This window comes from Monodelphis domestica, chromosome 5, assembly GCF_027887165.1.
Source record: "Monodelphis domestica isolate mMonDom1 chromosome 5, mMonDom1.pri, whole genome shotgun sequence".
NCBI lineage: Eukaryota > Metazoa > Chordata > Mammalia > Didelphimorphia > Didelphidae > Monodelphis > Monodelphis domestica.
Genome location: NC_077231.1, coordinates 25,229,291 through 25,245,859, shown reverse-complemented (window position 1 = coordinate 25,245,859; position 16,569 = coordinate 25,229,291). Strand labels below are relative to the sequence as shown.

Below are 16,569 nucleotides of genomic sequence, written 5' to 3'. Positions count from 1 at the left end.
AGCAGCACAGATTTGGGTTAGGCTGGCTATTTTGGGATGGTATTGGAAGGACTGAGCAGTAAATGGATGCTGAATCCTCTTTTTCAGGGCACCTTGATCCATTTTACTTCCTCAGTTTCCCTCTCTGTTAAAGAGTACGCATGGGCAAAAGAATTTGTCAATCGAAGTGAGACTGGCTTGTGGAGATCAGTGAGAGTTTCATGTGTAGGAGATTGTTTCCCACTCAAGAACAATAGCAAGGTTATTTTAAGGGTCTGATGTAAGAGGGCGAGTGCTGAACTCGGAATCTGGAGACCTGGACCTGCATCCCAGGTAAATAAATGCCTACTGGCTGAGTGCTCAGGGGAGCCTTCCCCCAGCAGAAGCCGAAGAACAGAAAGGCTCGGGAATTGTGATCAAAACAATGACCCACCGTGACGGCAGAGGACTCCTGATGAAACAGGCTACCTCCCCCCACACAGAGAGGCCGTGGAAGCCGAGTGCAAATGGAGATAATGTGTTTGAACATGACTCATGTGGGAATTTAGGGCAGCTAGGTGGCGCAGCGGATAAAGTCAGGAAGACGTCTTCCTGAGCTCAAATCTGGCCCTAGACATGAACTAGCTGGGTGAGCCTGGGCAAGTCACTTCACCTTGTTTGACTCAAATGAGCTGGAGGAGGAAATGGCAACCCACACTGGACTGGCGAGCTCCTGGGGTCACAAAGAGTCAGGCACAACTGAATAAGTGTGGGAATTTGATTTGCTTGATTAGGTTTATACCAGTTTTTTCTTCTTGCTTTCTCAGTTGGTGAGCAGGGGAAGGGGATGGGAGGGAAAGAAGTCGGATCTTCACTGGAAAAAAATAAACTTACAAGCAATTTTTAATGGAAAAGTTCTTGAAACAGAAAAGTTCTATGTCGTAGACTTCAGATGTAAAAGAGGGGGCAACTAGATAGCACAGGACCTCGCTCTTCCTGTGGAAATCCCCATTTAGGACACAAGGTACGGGTTATTACTTTTTTTCATGTAAAAGGAGTAATAACTTACCAACCGCCTTCCACGATGGGCAGGAGCAACCCTTCGAGTGCTCTAGAAGTGGGTATGAGTGGGGCACTCTTCTCTCTAGTCCCCCTTCTGCCTGGGCTTCCATCTGGCTGAAGGGGATCACAGTCCAACCCATTCAGTTTCCCCACCAAGAACTTGAGCATCAGAGAAGCCCCATGACTCCTCCTGGGTCACACGTCTATTAGAGGCAGATTTGAACCCGTCACTGTTCCTGCATCTCGCCTGTGGCTGCATCTGCAGTGAACACTCTCCAGGGGAGTAAATGATAGGAAAGGGGGCTCCCTCCATGTCGTCTCCTAAATCTAGGGTAGAGGGCCGGCTGGCATCAATCCAGTCCCTAGGCAGAGAACTCAGCCATTGGGCCTGGGTCACACAGCTACAGAGTAGTTTGGATGGCATTTGAACCCAGGTCTTCTGGCCCTCGTCAGCCCGCTGGGCATTGTCTCGGGTGGGATTCGCCCCAGGTCATGCGTGTCTGCCAGTCCATCCCTTGGGCCCTGCCGCCTCGCCTCCGGAAGGCTAGGCTTGTCGGGTCTCCCCCAGCCCCCAGGCCAAGCGCGAAGTTGCATGGGAAAGAACCAGAGGAGGCCGGTAGAGGGTGGGGTAAGATGACGAAGAGATGGGGAGAGGGACAGGTGAAGGGGACGCGCCCCCTCCCCAGGAGCATCCCTCGGGAGGGGGGGGAAGTGCGGGGAGGTCAATCCCTCTCGAGCTGGAGGGGGGGGGCCTGAGCTTTGGGGGAGGGGGCCGCTGTCCTCGGCTCCGCCTCTCCTCCTCGAGGTGCCCCCTCCCCAACCCCCCTCCCCTCTCCTTCATCCCTCTCCCTCCTCTCTCCCCCACCCCGTTGCTAAGGTCCGGACCGTCATCCCAGCAACAGCCTCAGTCATGTGACCGGCGATGGCGGCGCTGACGGGAGGTAGGTGAGCCTGGCGGCCCCCCCTCCCCCCAGCGCCCCCCGGGCGCAGCCTCGCGCCCCTCGGACCCGAATCCCTGGAGCCCGGGGACCCTCACCCTTGCCCACCCTCCGCGCCCGCTCCCCGTCCGGGCATCTTCCTCCTGTCGGGAGAGGCGCTGCGGGGCCTCGGCGGGGCCTGCCAGCCGCGGGCTTGGGGAGGGGGGCCCCGGGTGTGCGTGTCTGTGGGCCCCGGCCCGGGGTGGGGGGTGGCGTTGAAGGGGACGGAAAATGGTGGCTGGAGCCAGGGGGATCCGGGCCCATTCGGGGCACCTCCACTGGCCCCGCCCCAGTCTGGGGGGAGGGACCGGCCTGGTGCAGGTCACAGCCCCCGGGGCCCCTGTCAACCTCCCGGCCCCCCAACTTCCTCATCCCAGCAGGCAGGGTCCCGTACGGCCAGCCCTCGCTGTCGGAGGCGACCTGAGATTGGGGTAGAAAGCCTCCAGGCTGGGACGGGGGACGATGGGGCGGGGGGGGGGGGGGGGGGGACGGGGAACGGGCTGGAGACTCCGCAAGGGCAGCCTTTCCCTCCAGCCGGAGGGTCAGTAACGGAGCCGGTATTGACTCTCGGCCCCGAGCTCGGAGGACTGACCCTCTTCCAAGCCGTTGAGTGGTGGAGGAGAGCGAAGGAAGTAAACATGCCTGGGCTAAGGGATGCCCCATTTTCGGGGAGCTAGACCCACGGATGAGCCTTGGCCATCATAACCGCGGATCCAGGTGCAGAGAGGAAATACTTCGTCTGAACCAGGAAGAGCGACCTAGCGCTGTTTTTTGTTATAGAATCTGCTGCCACTTGGCCCACTTCTTCCACATCCAGCAAGCAGGAGTGATTAAGGTTAGATCTTGGGGAGGATTTGCACTGGTGACTCTGGGCCCATAGCGGGGAGAGTAAAAGCCCGAGATCCTAGAGGCAATTCCGGCCTTTCTGAACCCCGGGCAAAGGGGCAGGACACCGGCTAGAAGGATTGGCTTAGAGGCGGTGTCCATCCTAAACAGCTATTCCTTCCTCTTCTCACCTCTTCCGGGTAGCCTGAGGAAAGGGCTGGGTAGTGTTAGGAAGGAAAAGAGGGTGGACTTGGGTACTGAAGTTGCCCCTTTTGGAAGGGGAAGAGGGGAGAGATGCCTGTGCAATTGACTGGGGGTTTGGGGTGGGCCCCCCCCCTGCAAAGCACCAATTTCTGTTATAACCCAATTGCTGTCACCCAGTGTTGGGATCAAAGTCCAGCCGAGTGCGGAACTTCAAGGATTACTCCTGCCACCTTCGTCCATGGGCTCTCCAGGTACCAGTCCTCCCAGTGTTCTCACGGCTTTCACTAGAGCTCCCAGGGCTGAGTTAGGATGCGCGCAGGAAGTGTCCCTCATTTTGGACCGAAAGAGTCACCATCATCACCACTCGGTCAGATATTTCTAGCCCATAAGTAGGGACCCAGAGGGAGAAAAGGGAGCCTCCCTGCCAGGGCACATGACTTCACTGTGGAGAGAGAGGAGGTAGTCGCTGGAACCGTGGGGAAAGTTCAGTGGGGCCTAGGCTCAGATTTTGGGGTTTTATGCTAAGAAATCAATTGGACTTTTCACTTTGAAGGAGGATCCTGTCACCCTGGTGGGAATTGTGGGAGGAGAGACCAGGCAGAGATACTGTGCTTTGGGGGAGGGGAAGGCCGGCCTGTGTGGCAACATAATCTTTCACCTTGGGGCATGAACCTGGGCTTTACTGGGGGCACTGTGGATGGGGTGGGGGCGGGGTGCTGGGTTTTGGAGGAAAAATGACACGGGCAGTTCTCTGGTGGTGGGTTGGGCCTTGGCACGGGGCAGGCACAGGGAGCTGACAAATAGATCCTATCCTGAAGCCCCTTCATCCTGGGGCAGTGTCGTTCGTCCTGTCCAGGATGGCGGCCTGTGGGGGCAGCTGCAAGAACAAGGTCACAGTCTCAAAGCCTGTATGGGACTTCCTGAGCAAGGAAACACCAGGGAGGTTGGCCCGGCTTCGGGATGAACACCGAATATCTATCCTCATCGACGGAGAGACATCGGACATCTATGTTCTCCAGCTTGCTCCCCAGGGCCCTCACCCAGCCCCTCCCAATAGCCTCTACCTCGCCAGAAAGGCTCTCAAGGGGCTTCTAAAGGAGGCAGAGAAGGAGCTGAAGAAGGCACAAAGGCAGGGGGAGCTGATGGGCTGCTTGTCCTTGGGGGGTGGGGGTGAGCATCCAGAGCTTCACCGCCCAGGGCCCCCTCCTCTTCGGGCTGCTCCACTGCTGCCCCCAGGGGCCCGAGCCTCCTTACCTCCTCCACCCCCTTTGCCCCCTCCTCCTCCACCCCGCCTTCGAGAGGAGGCTGAAGAGCAGGAGAGCACTTGCCCCATTTGCTTGGGGGAAATCCAGAACGCCAAGACACTGGAAAAGTGCCGACACTCATTCTGTGAAGGCTGTATTACCCGGGCACTTCAGGTGAAGAAGGCCTGCCCCATGTGTGGTCGTTTCTATGGGCAGCTGGTGGGCAACCAACCCCAGAATGGGCGAATGCTAGTCTCCAAGGATGCCAGCCTCCTGCTGCCTAGCTATGAGAAATATGGAACCATTGTCATCCAGTATGTCTTCCCACCTGGCGTCCAAGGGGTAAGAAGATCACACTCTTTCCTCCCCTTTTGGCCTCTCCAAAACGAATTCAGTGATCTGACTCACCCCTTCCATTATTAGAAGAGGGAAAGAGCTGGCCAATGATAGAGTGCATTTGGCTCTGCTGTTTTCAACCATTCTGATTTTCTGCTCATGTCTGGGGGAGGGGTGTCTCCTATAAAGCCAGCTCCCCTACCCCCCCCCCAACACACATAAAAGCCCAATAAGACTAAGGAAAGGAACTAATTAATATTGACATGATGAATCTGCAAGTGTTCGGCAGTACAGAAATTGCTGTAGAAGTAAATTGCTGATAGGAGTGCAGGACAATTAGTCAGGTGAAGGCTCCTTACAAAGGGATCCCCAAATCTTAGAAGACTTTAAGCAAAGAAAAATCATGATTTTATTATACTTATTTGAAAGAAGGAAGCCAGTGGGACAATATATGCTAGGAACAGGCGTGATGGGTGAAGGCCAAGAAGTAAGTCATCCTGGGAGCCTCTTTGTTAGAGAGTAATGCCCAAGACAGCCCAGTTCTGGTTCTCACAAGAATGTGAACAGTCTGGATAAGAGTTATAGAAATACTAAAAGTGATAAGTAATAAATCCTTGGCAGAAGGTTGATGACATTAGGAAGAGAAGGCCAAGAGCTGACTTAGGCCAAGTCCAACTAACTACTCCTCTTTAATAACAACCACTCAAGAGGAAAATTGTCCAGTTGAAGTATTGGCAATTAGAATTAGATTATAGGAAAAACTTTTCAAATATAAGAATTGTTAGTTGGATCAGCCCTCTGATGGATGGTCAGAGCATCTCCTTCCCTAGAAATCTTTCAGCACATTCCTTTATGAGTACCTGGGACCACATCAGTGAAGGGATATCCAGAATGACTAAGGGCCAAGTTGGCAAACCTATGGCGCATGTGCCAAAAAGGGTATGCAGAATCCTCTCTGTGGGCCAGCAGTTGCCCACCAGAGTTCCTTATTAGAAAGCCAGAAGGACTCAGGCCAGAGCTGTTTCCCTTCCCCTCTCCATTCCTCATTTTACCTGCCCCCCTGCCCAGCAGCTCAATGGGAGAGCTTCCTTCCTCCCCTGTCTGGAGTAAGATGCGGGGGGTGGGGTGGGAAGGCTCACATGCTGCATGAGGTTTTGGTGCAGACAGTAGCCTGTTGAGTCTGTGGAGAAGGTGATTCATGTGGCAGGGTTAGAGAGGAGCTAGATTTGAGGGGAGCATAGTTTATAGCTTGGCACACAGCTGGAGGGGAGTGGAACACTCGGGCCACTCTCCTCCTCTTCATGAGCGCCTCTCATTACCCAATGAGAGCTCTTTCTCTCTCCCCTAGTTGGGGTAAGGGAGGGAGTGGGGGGGCAAAAGGGGGGGGCACAGCACTCCATATCTAAAAGGTTCGCCATCACTGCTCTAGGGTATCTGTCCACTGACTACCCCACCACTCCCCCATCCTCCCAGGCCGAGCACCCAAACCCTGGAGTTCGGTATCCTGGCACCACACGGGTGGCCTACCTCCCAGACTGCCCCGAGGGCAACAAGGTGCTGACTCTGTTCCGAAAGGCGTTTGACCAGCGTCTCACCTTCACCATTGGCACTTCCATGACCACGGGGAGACCAAATGTCATCACTTGGAACGACATCCACCACAAGACCAGCTGCACTGGGGGACCCCAGCTGTGCGACACCCCTCCAATCCCTTTCTCTCCTGACCCCCATTGCCATTGGGTGGCCCTCACCCCTTGCCCTGGGAGCCCTCTCATACTGCCCTGAGGCCTCTCCCCATCTATGTTCAACTCAGGCCTCCATTAGCTTCCAACATTCTCCCTTCCTAATCTCAGATTCCTCCACCCACTTTACAAAACACTTTTTGTAACTACTCTGTGTGCCTCTGACACACACACACACACACACACACACACTCAGCCTGGTCCTGGGGTACACATCTTGGTGCATCCACAAATTTAGTAGGATTGGACCCATCCTTCCCTGGCCATTGGGAGGGGGAGGAGGCAGGGTCTGGTGTTTCTAGAGGGTCAGCAGGAAGGGGTGGGCATGGGGACTGCAGGAACAGCATATTTAACCTTCCACCCTCTCTGTTTGCTTCTAGATTTGGGTACCCGGATCCCACCTACCTGACCAGGGTGCAAGAGGAACTGAGAGCCAAGGGCATAACAGATGATTAAAGGATATTCCCTTCCTTTGCCCCCTCCCCCAAACCCTCTTCCTTATGGAGGATTCCTTCCCTCCTCCAGCCTGTCAACTGATGTCTCTACTCATGCCTCTCCATCCTACCTCCAGGGTGTAGGAGACTTCTGGCTTGGAGGGAGCCTTGGATGGGAGGGTGCAGCCTCCTAATTCCTGTCCCCCACTTCCGCCATGTACTTCAGTGTGATGTGACCCCCGCCCCGCCCCCAACCCAGACCTCGCCATCTGTTTGGGGTTCCCCTACAAGGGTTCTATCCATGCTGCTCCCTTCCCTCCTCCCGTCCCATGTACATACCCTGAGCCCGCTGCCCTAGGTACCCAGACCTCCCCGTCCCCTTCGGATCTTTCTGAAATACGCTCCTTGGGAGGCCTCCCCACTGGAAGGCTGCCCCCAGCAGCCACACACACAGAGTCGTCCTTGGCAGTGAACTCTGGCGGGGTGTGCCCGGCTAGCAGAGGGGAGGGATGGGGCTGATCCGAGGCGGTGCCAAATGGAGCCCCTTCACACTCATCTTGTCCCCTCTTCGTGTCTCTGTCTGTCTCTGTCCCGTGTCTGTCTTTCTTCTCCTTTCCTTTCCCTGTACTGTTTGGAACTGCCACCAGACTAGCTTTTGATTTAATAAAAATAAAATATGCAACAGCACTCTGGATGGGCCGTGGAGAGGAGGGGACCCGGACCACGGATGAGCCTGGGGGGTGGCGACTTCTGGAGAATGGAGGGGCCCCGGCTGATGGATTGATCCTTCGGTCTGCCTTTGATTCTGGGAGATCTATTGAAGAGGGGTGGGATTCTGGGGAAAGAGACAATCCTCCCAGTCCTGCTGGGGTTTCAGTTGGGGTGGGAGTGGGGCGGAGCTCGGAGGTTGGGGGAGGATTCAACAGGGGCGGCAACTTCACGGACTCAGCGCCTCAGGCCCCCTCGGTCCCGTGTCCCCTCGGTCCTGAGACCTCCGAACAGGGTCTAAGTCCAGCATGAAGCCCCCAGACCGCCCTACCTCGGGCCGCACTGACCGGATGCTGGGGGCTATGGGGGGCATGCTGCGCGCATGCGCCCTGCCCGAGACTGAGGGGGTAAGGAAGGGGGACCTCGATGGGCTGGGTTCGGGGGAAGGGAGCCTCAGGCTGCACACCTCTTCTTGCCTTCCCAAACGCCCTCCCGGCTGATAGTGGCAGGCACTTGGGAAGCCTAGCAGTAGAAATAAGGTCCAAAGCAATTCCTGGGAGGGGGGGGTCATCTGCTCCCTCCTACCATGTTAATAGGCTTATTGATGGGTCCAGAAGGCCTTGGCACAGTCAGGGAGAGGAGGCGTCAGGGCTCCATGTAGAGGCAGCTGACCCTCTGTCCTTGCAGCCCTCCTCCAACAGGAGCCCCCTTAGGCGGGGGGAAAGGGAAACTGAGTCCCAAAGTACGGAGTGGGCTAGGAGAGGGGAGTTAGAAACTGAGGCCTCCGCACCGACTCAGGAGCTTGGTAAGAAGCTGGACTTAGCTGGGGCACCGAGCGCGAAGTGGCGAATTCAAACGGTGTTCTTTAATTAGACACGTAGCGTTTTGCGTCGGATTTGCATGAGATTCACTTAATTGCACCCACTACCCCAAATTTTCCTGGTTTCTAGTCCGGCCTCTATGCTCCAGTCCAGCTCCGTACCCCCTCGCCGGGCGGAGTGGCCGCCCCTTTGCCCCACCCCTGGCCTCCAGCCAGCCTAGGGCTCCAGAACTTCTCCTTAATTGGTGATTAGCCGCTTGCTGGAGTCCTCGGTACCGAAGGGAAGGGGGGTGGGTTAGAGGGGGAAGGCGGGCCCCCGAATGGGGCGTCCACCCACAAACCCCACTCGGGGGAACCTGTCCACGTCGGAGCCCGCTGGGATGAGGGTCTAGATAAAGGGTGACTCCTTTTCCACCCGCATGTCCACCTCCACAGCTTGAAGCCCTCTCTGTCTCTGTAGGCGACTCCTGCTCTGGGCCACTGAGGTCAAGGGGTGGCGGGCCGACCCAAAGTCCCCAGTCGGAGCCTTTTAAAGCTAGAGAAGGAAGGAGATCAAGAGGCGAGGCGGCGGAGGGAGGGAGGGAGAAGCTGGGGACATGGAGTTCCAAGTTGGGGGAGAGAGGAATTGGGGCGGGAATTGGGGGCTGCTTGGAGGTGGGGACGGAGCGGGAGAGGGCGGAGCTAGGACTCAACAGACTCCGCCCCATGGCTGCATAGAGGCCCGGCCTGCAATTCAGCTCGCCGCTTGGCCCAGACCCGGCGCAGCGCCAATAGCTCCCCAACTCTGCCACCCCCGCATGTCCTAGCCCCAGCCCCTGCCTAGGGCCTTTTCCCCATCCCATCTTTACGCAGCTAGCCTTTCCCCCCCACCCCGCCCCCAGCCCAGCCCCAAGCGACCCCAGAGACAGAGCTGGAGCTGCAGCCGCATCCCGGCCCAGGCCCCACCCGGACTGGACCATTGGACGCCCGGACCCCGGGGCGGAGAGGGCTCGGGAGACCCTCTTCACCCAGCTCCGCATCCCGACAGCCCTGGGCCGCCCCTGCCCCAGACCCCCTGGCCCTTCTGCAGATAAGACGTCCATCCAGCCCTAGACATCCCCTCTGCCTTCGTTTCCCTCCCCCCTCTCCCAGCCCAGACCTGGGGGGGAGGGAGCGGGGTGTGCGCCCGGCGCCGTTCCCGCCCCGCCCCCCGTGATTCCCTCTGCATGGCCGGCCCGGGTGGGGGGTCTGGGGGGGCCCAGGCACCATGCGGGAGGGTCACCGGGGGGGTCGTTGTGCCTGTCCCCACGTGATCCGCAAAGTGCTGGCAAAATGCGGCTGCTGCTTCTCCCGGGGGGGTCGCGGTGAGTGTGGGACTCAGTATTTGGGGGGCGGGAGCCTTGAAAGGGGGGAAGATTGGTTCATGTACGTGGGAGGGGGCCCCAGGACCCAGGGTCCTTTTCTCCCCTAACCTAACTGGGGGCTGGCAGCATATCTCTCAGAAAAGTGGAGTTGGAAGATGATTTTAAGCCCTAAGTATTGTTATTCCAAATTCAGAACTGGGGGAAGGGGCAAGGAGGGGTCTGACTGTTTTGATGCGTCTCTGAGACCAGGTGAATACAGAGGAACACCCCGTTTAGGTTCCTCTCAGGGCTTAGTACTCCCCCCCCCCCAACAAAAACCCATTCAATCAAACCCAAAGCCCTGCCGTCGTCCCCCCTGTGACTCAGGTCTGGGTAGACACCAGTGGGGCAGGCAGGAAGACTGGATCTGGAGTTTGATATCTGATCATATATCCTGATTCACTAGGGACAGCTCTCCACCATATTAAGCTTCCTTGCCTTGCCCTCCTCTATCTAACAGCTTTCTTTGGGGAGGGGAGGAGGTACAGAAATGATTTCTTTTTATAGTGATTGAAGCAAGTAGGGGAGCTTTTCCAGGGGTGGCAGATGGTTCCCCACCTCTGTTTCCCAGGGAATGGTCTGTACCCATCATGGAGGGGAGGGCAGATGGCCACCCCCAGATCTTAGTTCCAGTCCAGATGGTTTGTTCCCCTACACCCATAAACTGTGCCAAGCCCCAAATGGGAGGGAACCCCACACAGTCCTGGGCTTCTCCTGGATGTTTTTGTCCTCTGAGGTGGGGGAGGGAAAGTTACCCCTTTTCTCCCTAGGTGAAGACCAGTAAGATTTTATTTTTTAACCCTAGCCCACTCAAATGGAGACAGTAGGTTTTGGGGGCCCTGGGGGAAGACAAGAAAATGTTCTGTGATTTCTCCTAGAAATCCTAACTAACTTTTCTATCTATTGTCTCCACCTCCACTCCCCCAGAGTCCTATTCCATTGCTGGCAGTGAAGGCAGTGTCTCTGCTTCTGTTGCCTCTGTCTTGGTCCCCACTTCTGTCCCTAGCTCTGGACTCAGCTCTGGTCCCTGCTCCCCTGGACCTCCAGGGCCAGTCAGTGGCCTGAGGAGGTGGTTGGACCACTCTAGACACTGCCTCAGTGTGGAAACTGAGACAGACAATGACCAGGCAGGACCATGTCAGGTGAGCAAGAGGAGGCAGCTGGAACTCCAAATCCGAGAGAACTTCAGATATCGAGTGGAGGGCAGGGGCCAGGGGCCTACTGTTAGGAGGGGGGACAGATTTGTTATATGACCTCTGATCCCCAGGGATGGATTCGGGAGTCAACTCTAGCCTCAGGGGAGGAACTACCAGAACTGACCCTCCTGACCACTTTACTGGAGGGACCTGGAGACAGGACCCAGGTATCAGGAAAAGGGCAACACGGTGGAGACTGAACCAGTCATGATGGGGTTCTTGGCCATCCTGCTGAGGGACATTCCTTTCCCTACTTCTCCAGGAAGGTACAACTTCTCAGCCCCCAGAGGAAACTCTCTCTCAGACTACAGAAAGTGAGGAAGAACAAAGGAGGAGGGCTTTGGACAGGAGTATGTAAGTGCCATTTTTGTGCCTCAACTGATATCCAGATGGATCCTTTTCAAGCATTTAGAAAGAACCTCCCACAGGCATTGCCTTGGACTTGAGAGAGCCTCTTACCCTTCCTGAGCAGTTTAGGGAAAGGGGTCACTAAGTCCCAGAAAGGAGTATTTACTGAATGAATTAAAGGAGTCCTTTGACTCTAAAGAGGGGTGCTCTCCTCCTACTTTCCTAGGTATGTCCTGAGTGAACTGGTAGAAACAGAGAAAATGTACGTGGAGGACTTGGGGCAGATTGTGGAGGTAGCTTCCTCTATTCCAACCTAATTCTCTATGCTTGTTCCCCATCCCCTGCACAGCTGCCTCTATCTAGAGCTGGAAATCTCTACACTAGTTTCTAAAAATTGCATGGGTTCTTTTCCTGGGACTAAGTGTCTTCCCTTTTCTGCTCCTTCATGCTCAGATCCCTGGTACCCCTTCCAATGGCATTTTTCTTTCCTTCCTTCCTTCCTTCCTTCCTTCCTTCCTTCCTTCCTTCCTTCCTTCCTTCCTTCCTTCCTTCCTTCCTTCCTTCCTTCCTTCCTTCCTTCCTTCCTTCCTTCCTTCCTTCCTTCCTTCCTTCCTTCCTTTCCTTTCCTTTTGTCTTAGAATAAATAATGTAGGGGGCAGCTAGGTGGCTCAGTGGATTGAGAACCAAGTCCAGAGATGGGAGGTCCTGGGTACAAATCTGACCTCAGACACTTCCCAGCTGTGTGACCCTGGGCAAGTCACTTAACCCCCATTGCCTAGCTCATACCACTCTTCTGCCTTGGAACCAACACACAGTATTGATTCTAAGATGGAAGGTGAGGGCTTAAAAAAATAGTGTGTATTGGTTTCAAGGCAAAAGAGTGGTAAAGACTAGGCAACGGGGGTTAAATGACCTGCCTGGAGTCATACAGCTAGGAAGTGTCTGCAGGCAGGCTCTGGTCTCTGGACCTGGCTCTCAATCCACTGAGTCACCTAGCTGCCTCTTCCTATGGCATTTTTTTGTTTTACTCACACATCACATTCTGTCCTCCTACCAGGGCTACATGGCAACCATGACAGCCCAGGGCATCCCTGAAAGTCTCCGAGGCCGGGACAGGATTGTGTTTGGGAATATCCAACAAATCTACGAATGGCACAGAGAGTGAGAATGTTGACTTTGGGGGTATCTGCAGTGGTGGTCCAGGAGAATGAGATGGGTGAAAGACAAAAGGGGCCATGAAAAGGGACACAACAATTAGGGAGGAGGGGAAGCTAAACAGATTAGAAAAGTCATAAGATTGGGGTTTCGAGGATTAAGTAGACCCCATTCTGACCTTTCCCCTTTCCTTGGCCATACAAACCTCCAGTTACTTCCTTCAAGAACTACAGAAATGTCTTCAGGATCCTGACTGGCTGGCACAGCTCTTCATTAAGCATGTGAGATGGGCAGGGCATCTCCGGGTCCTGGCTTTGGGGATGGGGTCAGAGGGCTGCCCTTATCTATGGTTTCCCCAAACTTCTCCAGGAGAGGCGGCTACACATGTATGTTATTTACTGCCAGAACAAACCGAAGTCTGAGCATGTCATGTCCGAATTTGGAGATAATTACTTTGAGGTCAGTGTTCAGAGAGGTGCTGGCAGGGCAGGGTCCAACATGGTAGCCCGCCCTACTCAATCCCATTTTCTGTCCCTTCTCCTCAGGAGCTCCGTCAGCAGCTCGGTCACCGCCTTCAGCTGAACGATCTTCTCATCAAACCTGTACAGAGAATCATGAAGTACCAGCTGCTACTCAAGGTCAGAGCCTCTTGCCCACATACACAGACCTACTCTCCCTCCACACACTCCTCGTCCTCCTGGAGGCTCTTCTGAGCTCCTCACCGCCCACCCAGGAAGTCCTCCCCTCAGGCTCAGTCCCGGGGTGTCTGGGAAATCTGAGAAACGAGGCTGTGTTTCTTCTCCACGTCTCAGGATTTCCTGAAATATTATAGCAAAGCCAAGAAGGATACCGCAGAGCTTGAGGTAAGAGGCTCTCTCCTTTCCATATCTCAGTGGGCCAGTTCCATTCCCCTTGGGTGGGAGCCATTTATGGGTGAGTTTGGGGAGAAAACATTTTAGGGAAATGGGTTAAAGAAGGAAGAAAGAGTGGGAAGGGAAAACCTGCCTCTCCAATTGTCCCCGTCCCAGCGTGCAGTAGAAGTCATGTGCTTTGTGCCCAAACGCTGCAATGACATGATGAGTCTGGGGAGACTTCGAGGCTTCGAGGTACGGGAAGGAAGTGGAAGGGGACAGGAACTTTGCATGCAGTCGGGCCCTCTGGTGTGGGATGTCTACGGTCTGGGGACTTCTCCCCAAATCGGACCCCAAAAGAGGGATGTGGAGGATGGGGAAGGAGAGCAGGGTTCTGTTCCACTCTCTCCCTCCTATCCTTTTCTGACCAAAGCGTCCATCGATCTCTTCAAACTAGGATCTTTTTCCCTCTGGCCTTAGGGCAAGCTGACCACCCAGGGGAAGCTCCTGGGTCAGGACACATTCTGGGTTACTGAGCCCGAAGCAGGGGGGCTGCTCCCTGCCCGGGGGCGAGAACGCAGAGTCTTCCTCTTTGAGCAAATCATCATCTTCAGCGAGGCCCTTGGGGGAGGGATCAGGGGTGGGGCACAACCTGGATATGTCTATAAGAACAGCATCAAGGTAAGGGGTGGGGGGTGGCCTAGAGGTGGGGTGGGACCCTGAGAAGGGATCTTCAGAGTTTGGGGTCACTGAGGAGTTTAAGGGAGGGCCTGGAAGGTTGGGTCAGCTTTAGCTCTGGGAGATTGGGGAAGCTCAAGAAACATCCCGCTTGGTTTCCTTCTTCTCCTTGTCCACTGCTTCAGGTCAGCTGTCTGGGCCTAGAGAAGAACACTCAGGGGGATCCCTGCCGGTTTACCTTGACCTCAAGGGGCCCAGAGGGTGGTGTCCAGCGATACGTTCTCCAGGCGGCAGACCCAACGGTCAGCGAGGCTTGGACGCGGCATGTGGCCCAGATCCTGGAAAGTCAGAGGAACTTCCTCAATGGTAAGACCTCCGCATCCGTGGCTTCTCCTCCAATCTCTGGCTCCCAAGGCCAGCTTCGGACCCTCTAATGCCAGTTTCAAAGTCCAGTTGGCTGCGGCAGGAGCCAGTGCCGTTGTCCAAGGGGCAGAGATCCCAGAAAGCCCCGGGATGACCACCGGTTCTTCTTTGTTTCTCTATCCCAGCACTGCAGTCACCGATTGAGTACCAGCGACGGGAGAGCCAGACCAACAGCTTGGGAAGGATAGGAGGGTCTGGGGGGAGCCCTGGACGATCCCGGCTCGGGGACCGAGCCCCGGTCAGCACACACCCCCCCATCAATGGTTCCCTTCCTTCTCTGTTGCTGCCCCCAGGAGGGGTGGCTGAGCACCCCCGGCCTCAGATTGAACAGGTAGGGGGTGGGAGTGTCACCCGTGAACAGATGTGGGCTAGGGGGGAAAACTGCAGGGACAGTTGAGAGGGGCAGCAATACGGGAGGCAGTCTAGTGTACGGTGGGGAACACAGGATCCACCATCCTCCTCGCTCTCTGAGTTTGTTCCTTCATTTGAAAAACTGGAATAATAATACTGACACTTGGACTGTGAGCTCTTTGAAAGCAGGGACTTCTTCGACTTTGTGTCCACCCTACCTAGCACATAGTAGGTGCTTAATAAATGTTAGTTGACTGACTGACTGATCTTGCCAACCTCAAAAGGTTATTATTGCAAGGGAGGACTTAGGTTCAAATCGACCTTCAGACACTTCCTAGCTGTGTAACCCTGGGCAAGTCACTCCACCTCAATCACCTAACCCTTACCACTTTTCTGCCTTGGAATCAATAATAAGTATCAAGTAAGGGTTAAAAAAATATTACTTTAAGAATGGAAAGAAACAATGGATATGAAACATTTTAACTATAGAGTGCTATATAGCTCCCATCTATATTTGGTTATTATATGAGGAGGTAATTTTTTCCCCATCACTCTTTGTCTATATAAATCCCCCTTCCCCCATTCCCTTCCAGCACCCTCCTTTTCCTGCCTGACCCCCTTTCTTTCTAACTTTTCACCCCTCCCAGTGAAGTCAGTTCAATCAGCATTTGACTTCATTTTAAGCCCCCCTTTCTCAATGATCTGGTTGGAGGATGGGGTTAGGGAGGGGCATTGGGGGCTGTTGAGTCTGGAGTATCTGACAGGAGGACTCTGAAGGGCCAGAAAAGTTCGGAGGCAGGAGGTGAGGTCAGAAAGTTGGGCTAAGTGTTTGAGTGTCACTGTATGCCTTTGACTCTTGTCCACCATTCCCAGGCCCCTCCTGCACCTGAAGACCCTATCTGCCAGGCCCGGCTGGCCAAGCTGGACGAAGATGAGCTCTGACTGGCGACGGCACCTTTGGGGGTGCCGGATGAGGCCCCTCTCCTGGGCACTGTCTTTGAACTAACTCCTCCCGAATCTTCGGCTCCACACAGAGGGCTGGGCTGGGTGGAACGGATGGCCATGGGGACGAGTTAAGGAAGATTTTCCATCCTTCCAGATTGTTTCTCTACTCTGGGGATCCAGATTCCCTCCACTTTCCCCCATATGCAATGTATCGCTTGAGTCCCAAGAAAGCAAGCCGTGTGGGTGGCTGGGTGGCCAATGGAGCAGGGGATGGAATGGATTGATTTCTTTTCATTTGTCTGCTTCCTGAGAATAAAGGTTTTGCTCTATTATTGAGGATGGAGGGAGTGTGAGGAAGAGGTTACTGGGGGGGTCCAGGATGAACTCACCCCAGACAGGGGAACTGCGCAGGGATCCTAGTGATTTCACCCTCAAGTCTTGTTCTGCACTCTCTTGGCCTTCTCCTTCCCTCCTCTGGACCTGCTCCATTGGAAATCCCAAGCCCATGGGGTCTTCCTCATCCCCCCTTCCCTTTCCCTCCCATTCCAAAGTGATTTTAAAAAGCCCCCCACCACCCACCATCCAGAGGGGGAAGAGGCAAGATCCTAGATGTACCTTTTTGGCCTGAGCTTTTCACCACCATCACAGGAGAATCCTGGGGGGAAGCCCTGCTCCCCTTCCTCTGAGGTCCTTACTAAGTGATCCCCCTCCTCCTCACTTTGGGGAGAGGCAACAGGGCAGTGATGCTACTCTGGGTGCTGTCATTCCTGGTGCTTCATCTTCCAGCCCTGGGGTTCAAAGAGAAGTCCCGAGAAGTGGAGAAGGGGCCTTCCCTCCTCCATGCCCTAGAGCCCAAGGAGCAGGGGCAGGGAGAGAGCCTCAAAATTGTGCCGGCTGCCCCAGTCCTGGGTCTGTATTCATCTTCGTGTC

At 55.2% G+C, this 16,569-nt stretch overlaps 2 protein-coding genes across 9 annotated transcripts; both read left to right on the top strand.

Annotated features, from left to right (window-relative positions):
* Window positions 1-1,521: 1,521 nt before the first annotated feature.
* DTX3 (deltex E3 ubiquitin ligase 3) lies at window positions 1,522-7,469 on the top strand. Of its 5 annotated transcripts, XM_056797747.1 has the most exons (7): window positions 1,522-1,648; window positions 1,898-1,961; window positions 2,778-2,832; window positions 3,204-3,277; window positions 3,864-4,612; window positions 6,080-6,297; window positions 6,729-7,469. In XM_056797747.1, the coding sequence occupies exons 4-7, from the start codon at window positions 3,265-3,267 to the stop codon at window positions 6,802-6,804; spliced, it is 1,056 nt and encodes a 351-aa protein (XP_056653725.1). In that variant the 5' UTR covers window positions 1,522-1,648; window positions 1,898-1,961; window positions 2,778-2,832; window positions 3,204-3,264; the 3' UTR covers window positions 6,805-7,469. The 5 variants fall into 5 exon arrangements, with proteins under 5 accessions (XP_056653725.1, XP_056653724.1, XP_056653723.1 ...); XM_056797746.1 differs by having other exon boundaries at window positions 1,552-1,648; window positions 1,898-1,965; window positions 6,080-7,469; XM_056797745.1 differs by having other exon boundaries at window positions 1,554-1,648; window positions 6,080-7,469.
* A 220-nt stretch (window positions 7,470-7,689) lies between these two features.
* On the top strand, window positions 7,690-15,971 carry ARHGEF25 (Rho guanine nucleotide exchange factor 25). 4 transcript variants are annotated; one of them, XM_056797739.1, is made up of 16 exons: window positions 7,760-7,897; window positions 9,192-9,653; window positions 10,620-10,834; window positions 10,960-11,055; window positions 11,151-11,242; window positions 11,463-11,529; window positions 12,294-12,397; window positions 12,603-12,672; window positions 12,761-12,850; window positions 12,937-13,029; window positions 13,204-13,254; window positions 13,420-13,497; window positions 13,723-13,923; window positions 14,106-14,286; window positions 14,469-14,674; window positions 15,568-15,971. In XM_056797739.1, the coding sequence occupies exons 2-16, from the start codon at window positions 9,557-9,559 to the stop codon at window positions 15,634-15,636; spliced, it is 1,710 nt and encodes a 569-aa protein (XP_056653717.1). In that variant the 5' UTR covers window positions 7,760-7,897; window positions 9,192-9,556; the 3' UTR covers window positions 15,637-15,971. The 4 variants fall into 4 exon arrangements, with proteins under 4 accessions (XP_056653721.1, XP_056653720.1, XP_056653717.1 ...); XM_056797742.1 differs by lacking the exons at window positions 9,192-9,653; window positions 10,620-10,834 and having other exon boundaries at window positions 7,693-7,897; XM_056797741.1 differs by lacking the exons at window positions 7,760-7,897; window positions 13,723-13,923 and having other exon boundaries at window positions 8,973-9,653.
* The last annotated feature ends 598 nt before the right edge of the window (window positions 15,972-16,569 follow it).

What these genes read in the sequence shown, in the direction of transcription:
- DTX3 (XM_056797746.1), top strand. An exon ending in TCCCACCTGGCGTCCAAGGG is followed by an intron (nt 4,613 to 6,079) that starts GTAAGAAGATCA and finishes CCATCCTCCCAG; the next exon opens with GCCGAGCACCCAAACCCTGG.
- ARHGEF25 (XM_056797739.1), top strand. Translation starts at nt 9,557, where the DNA reads ATGCGGGAGGGTCACCGGGGGGGTCGTTGTGCCTGTCCCCACGTGATC. An exon ending in ACCAGGCAGGACCATGTCAG is followed by an intron (nt 10,835 to 10,959) that starts GTGAGCAAGAGG and finishes TCTGATCCCCAG; the next exon opens with GGATGGATTCGGGAGTCAAC. An exon ending in GACCTGGAGACAGGACCCAG is followed by an intron (nt 11,056 to 11,150) that starts GTATCAGGAAAA and finishes CTACTTCTCCAG; the next exon opens with GAAGGTACAACTTCTCAGCC.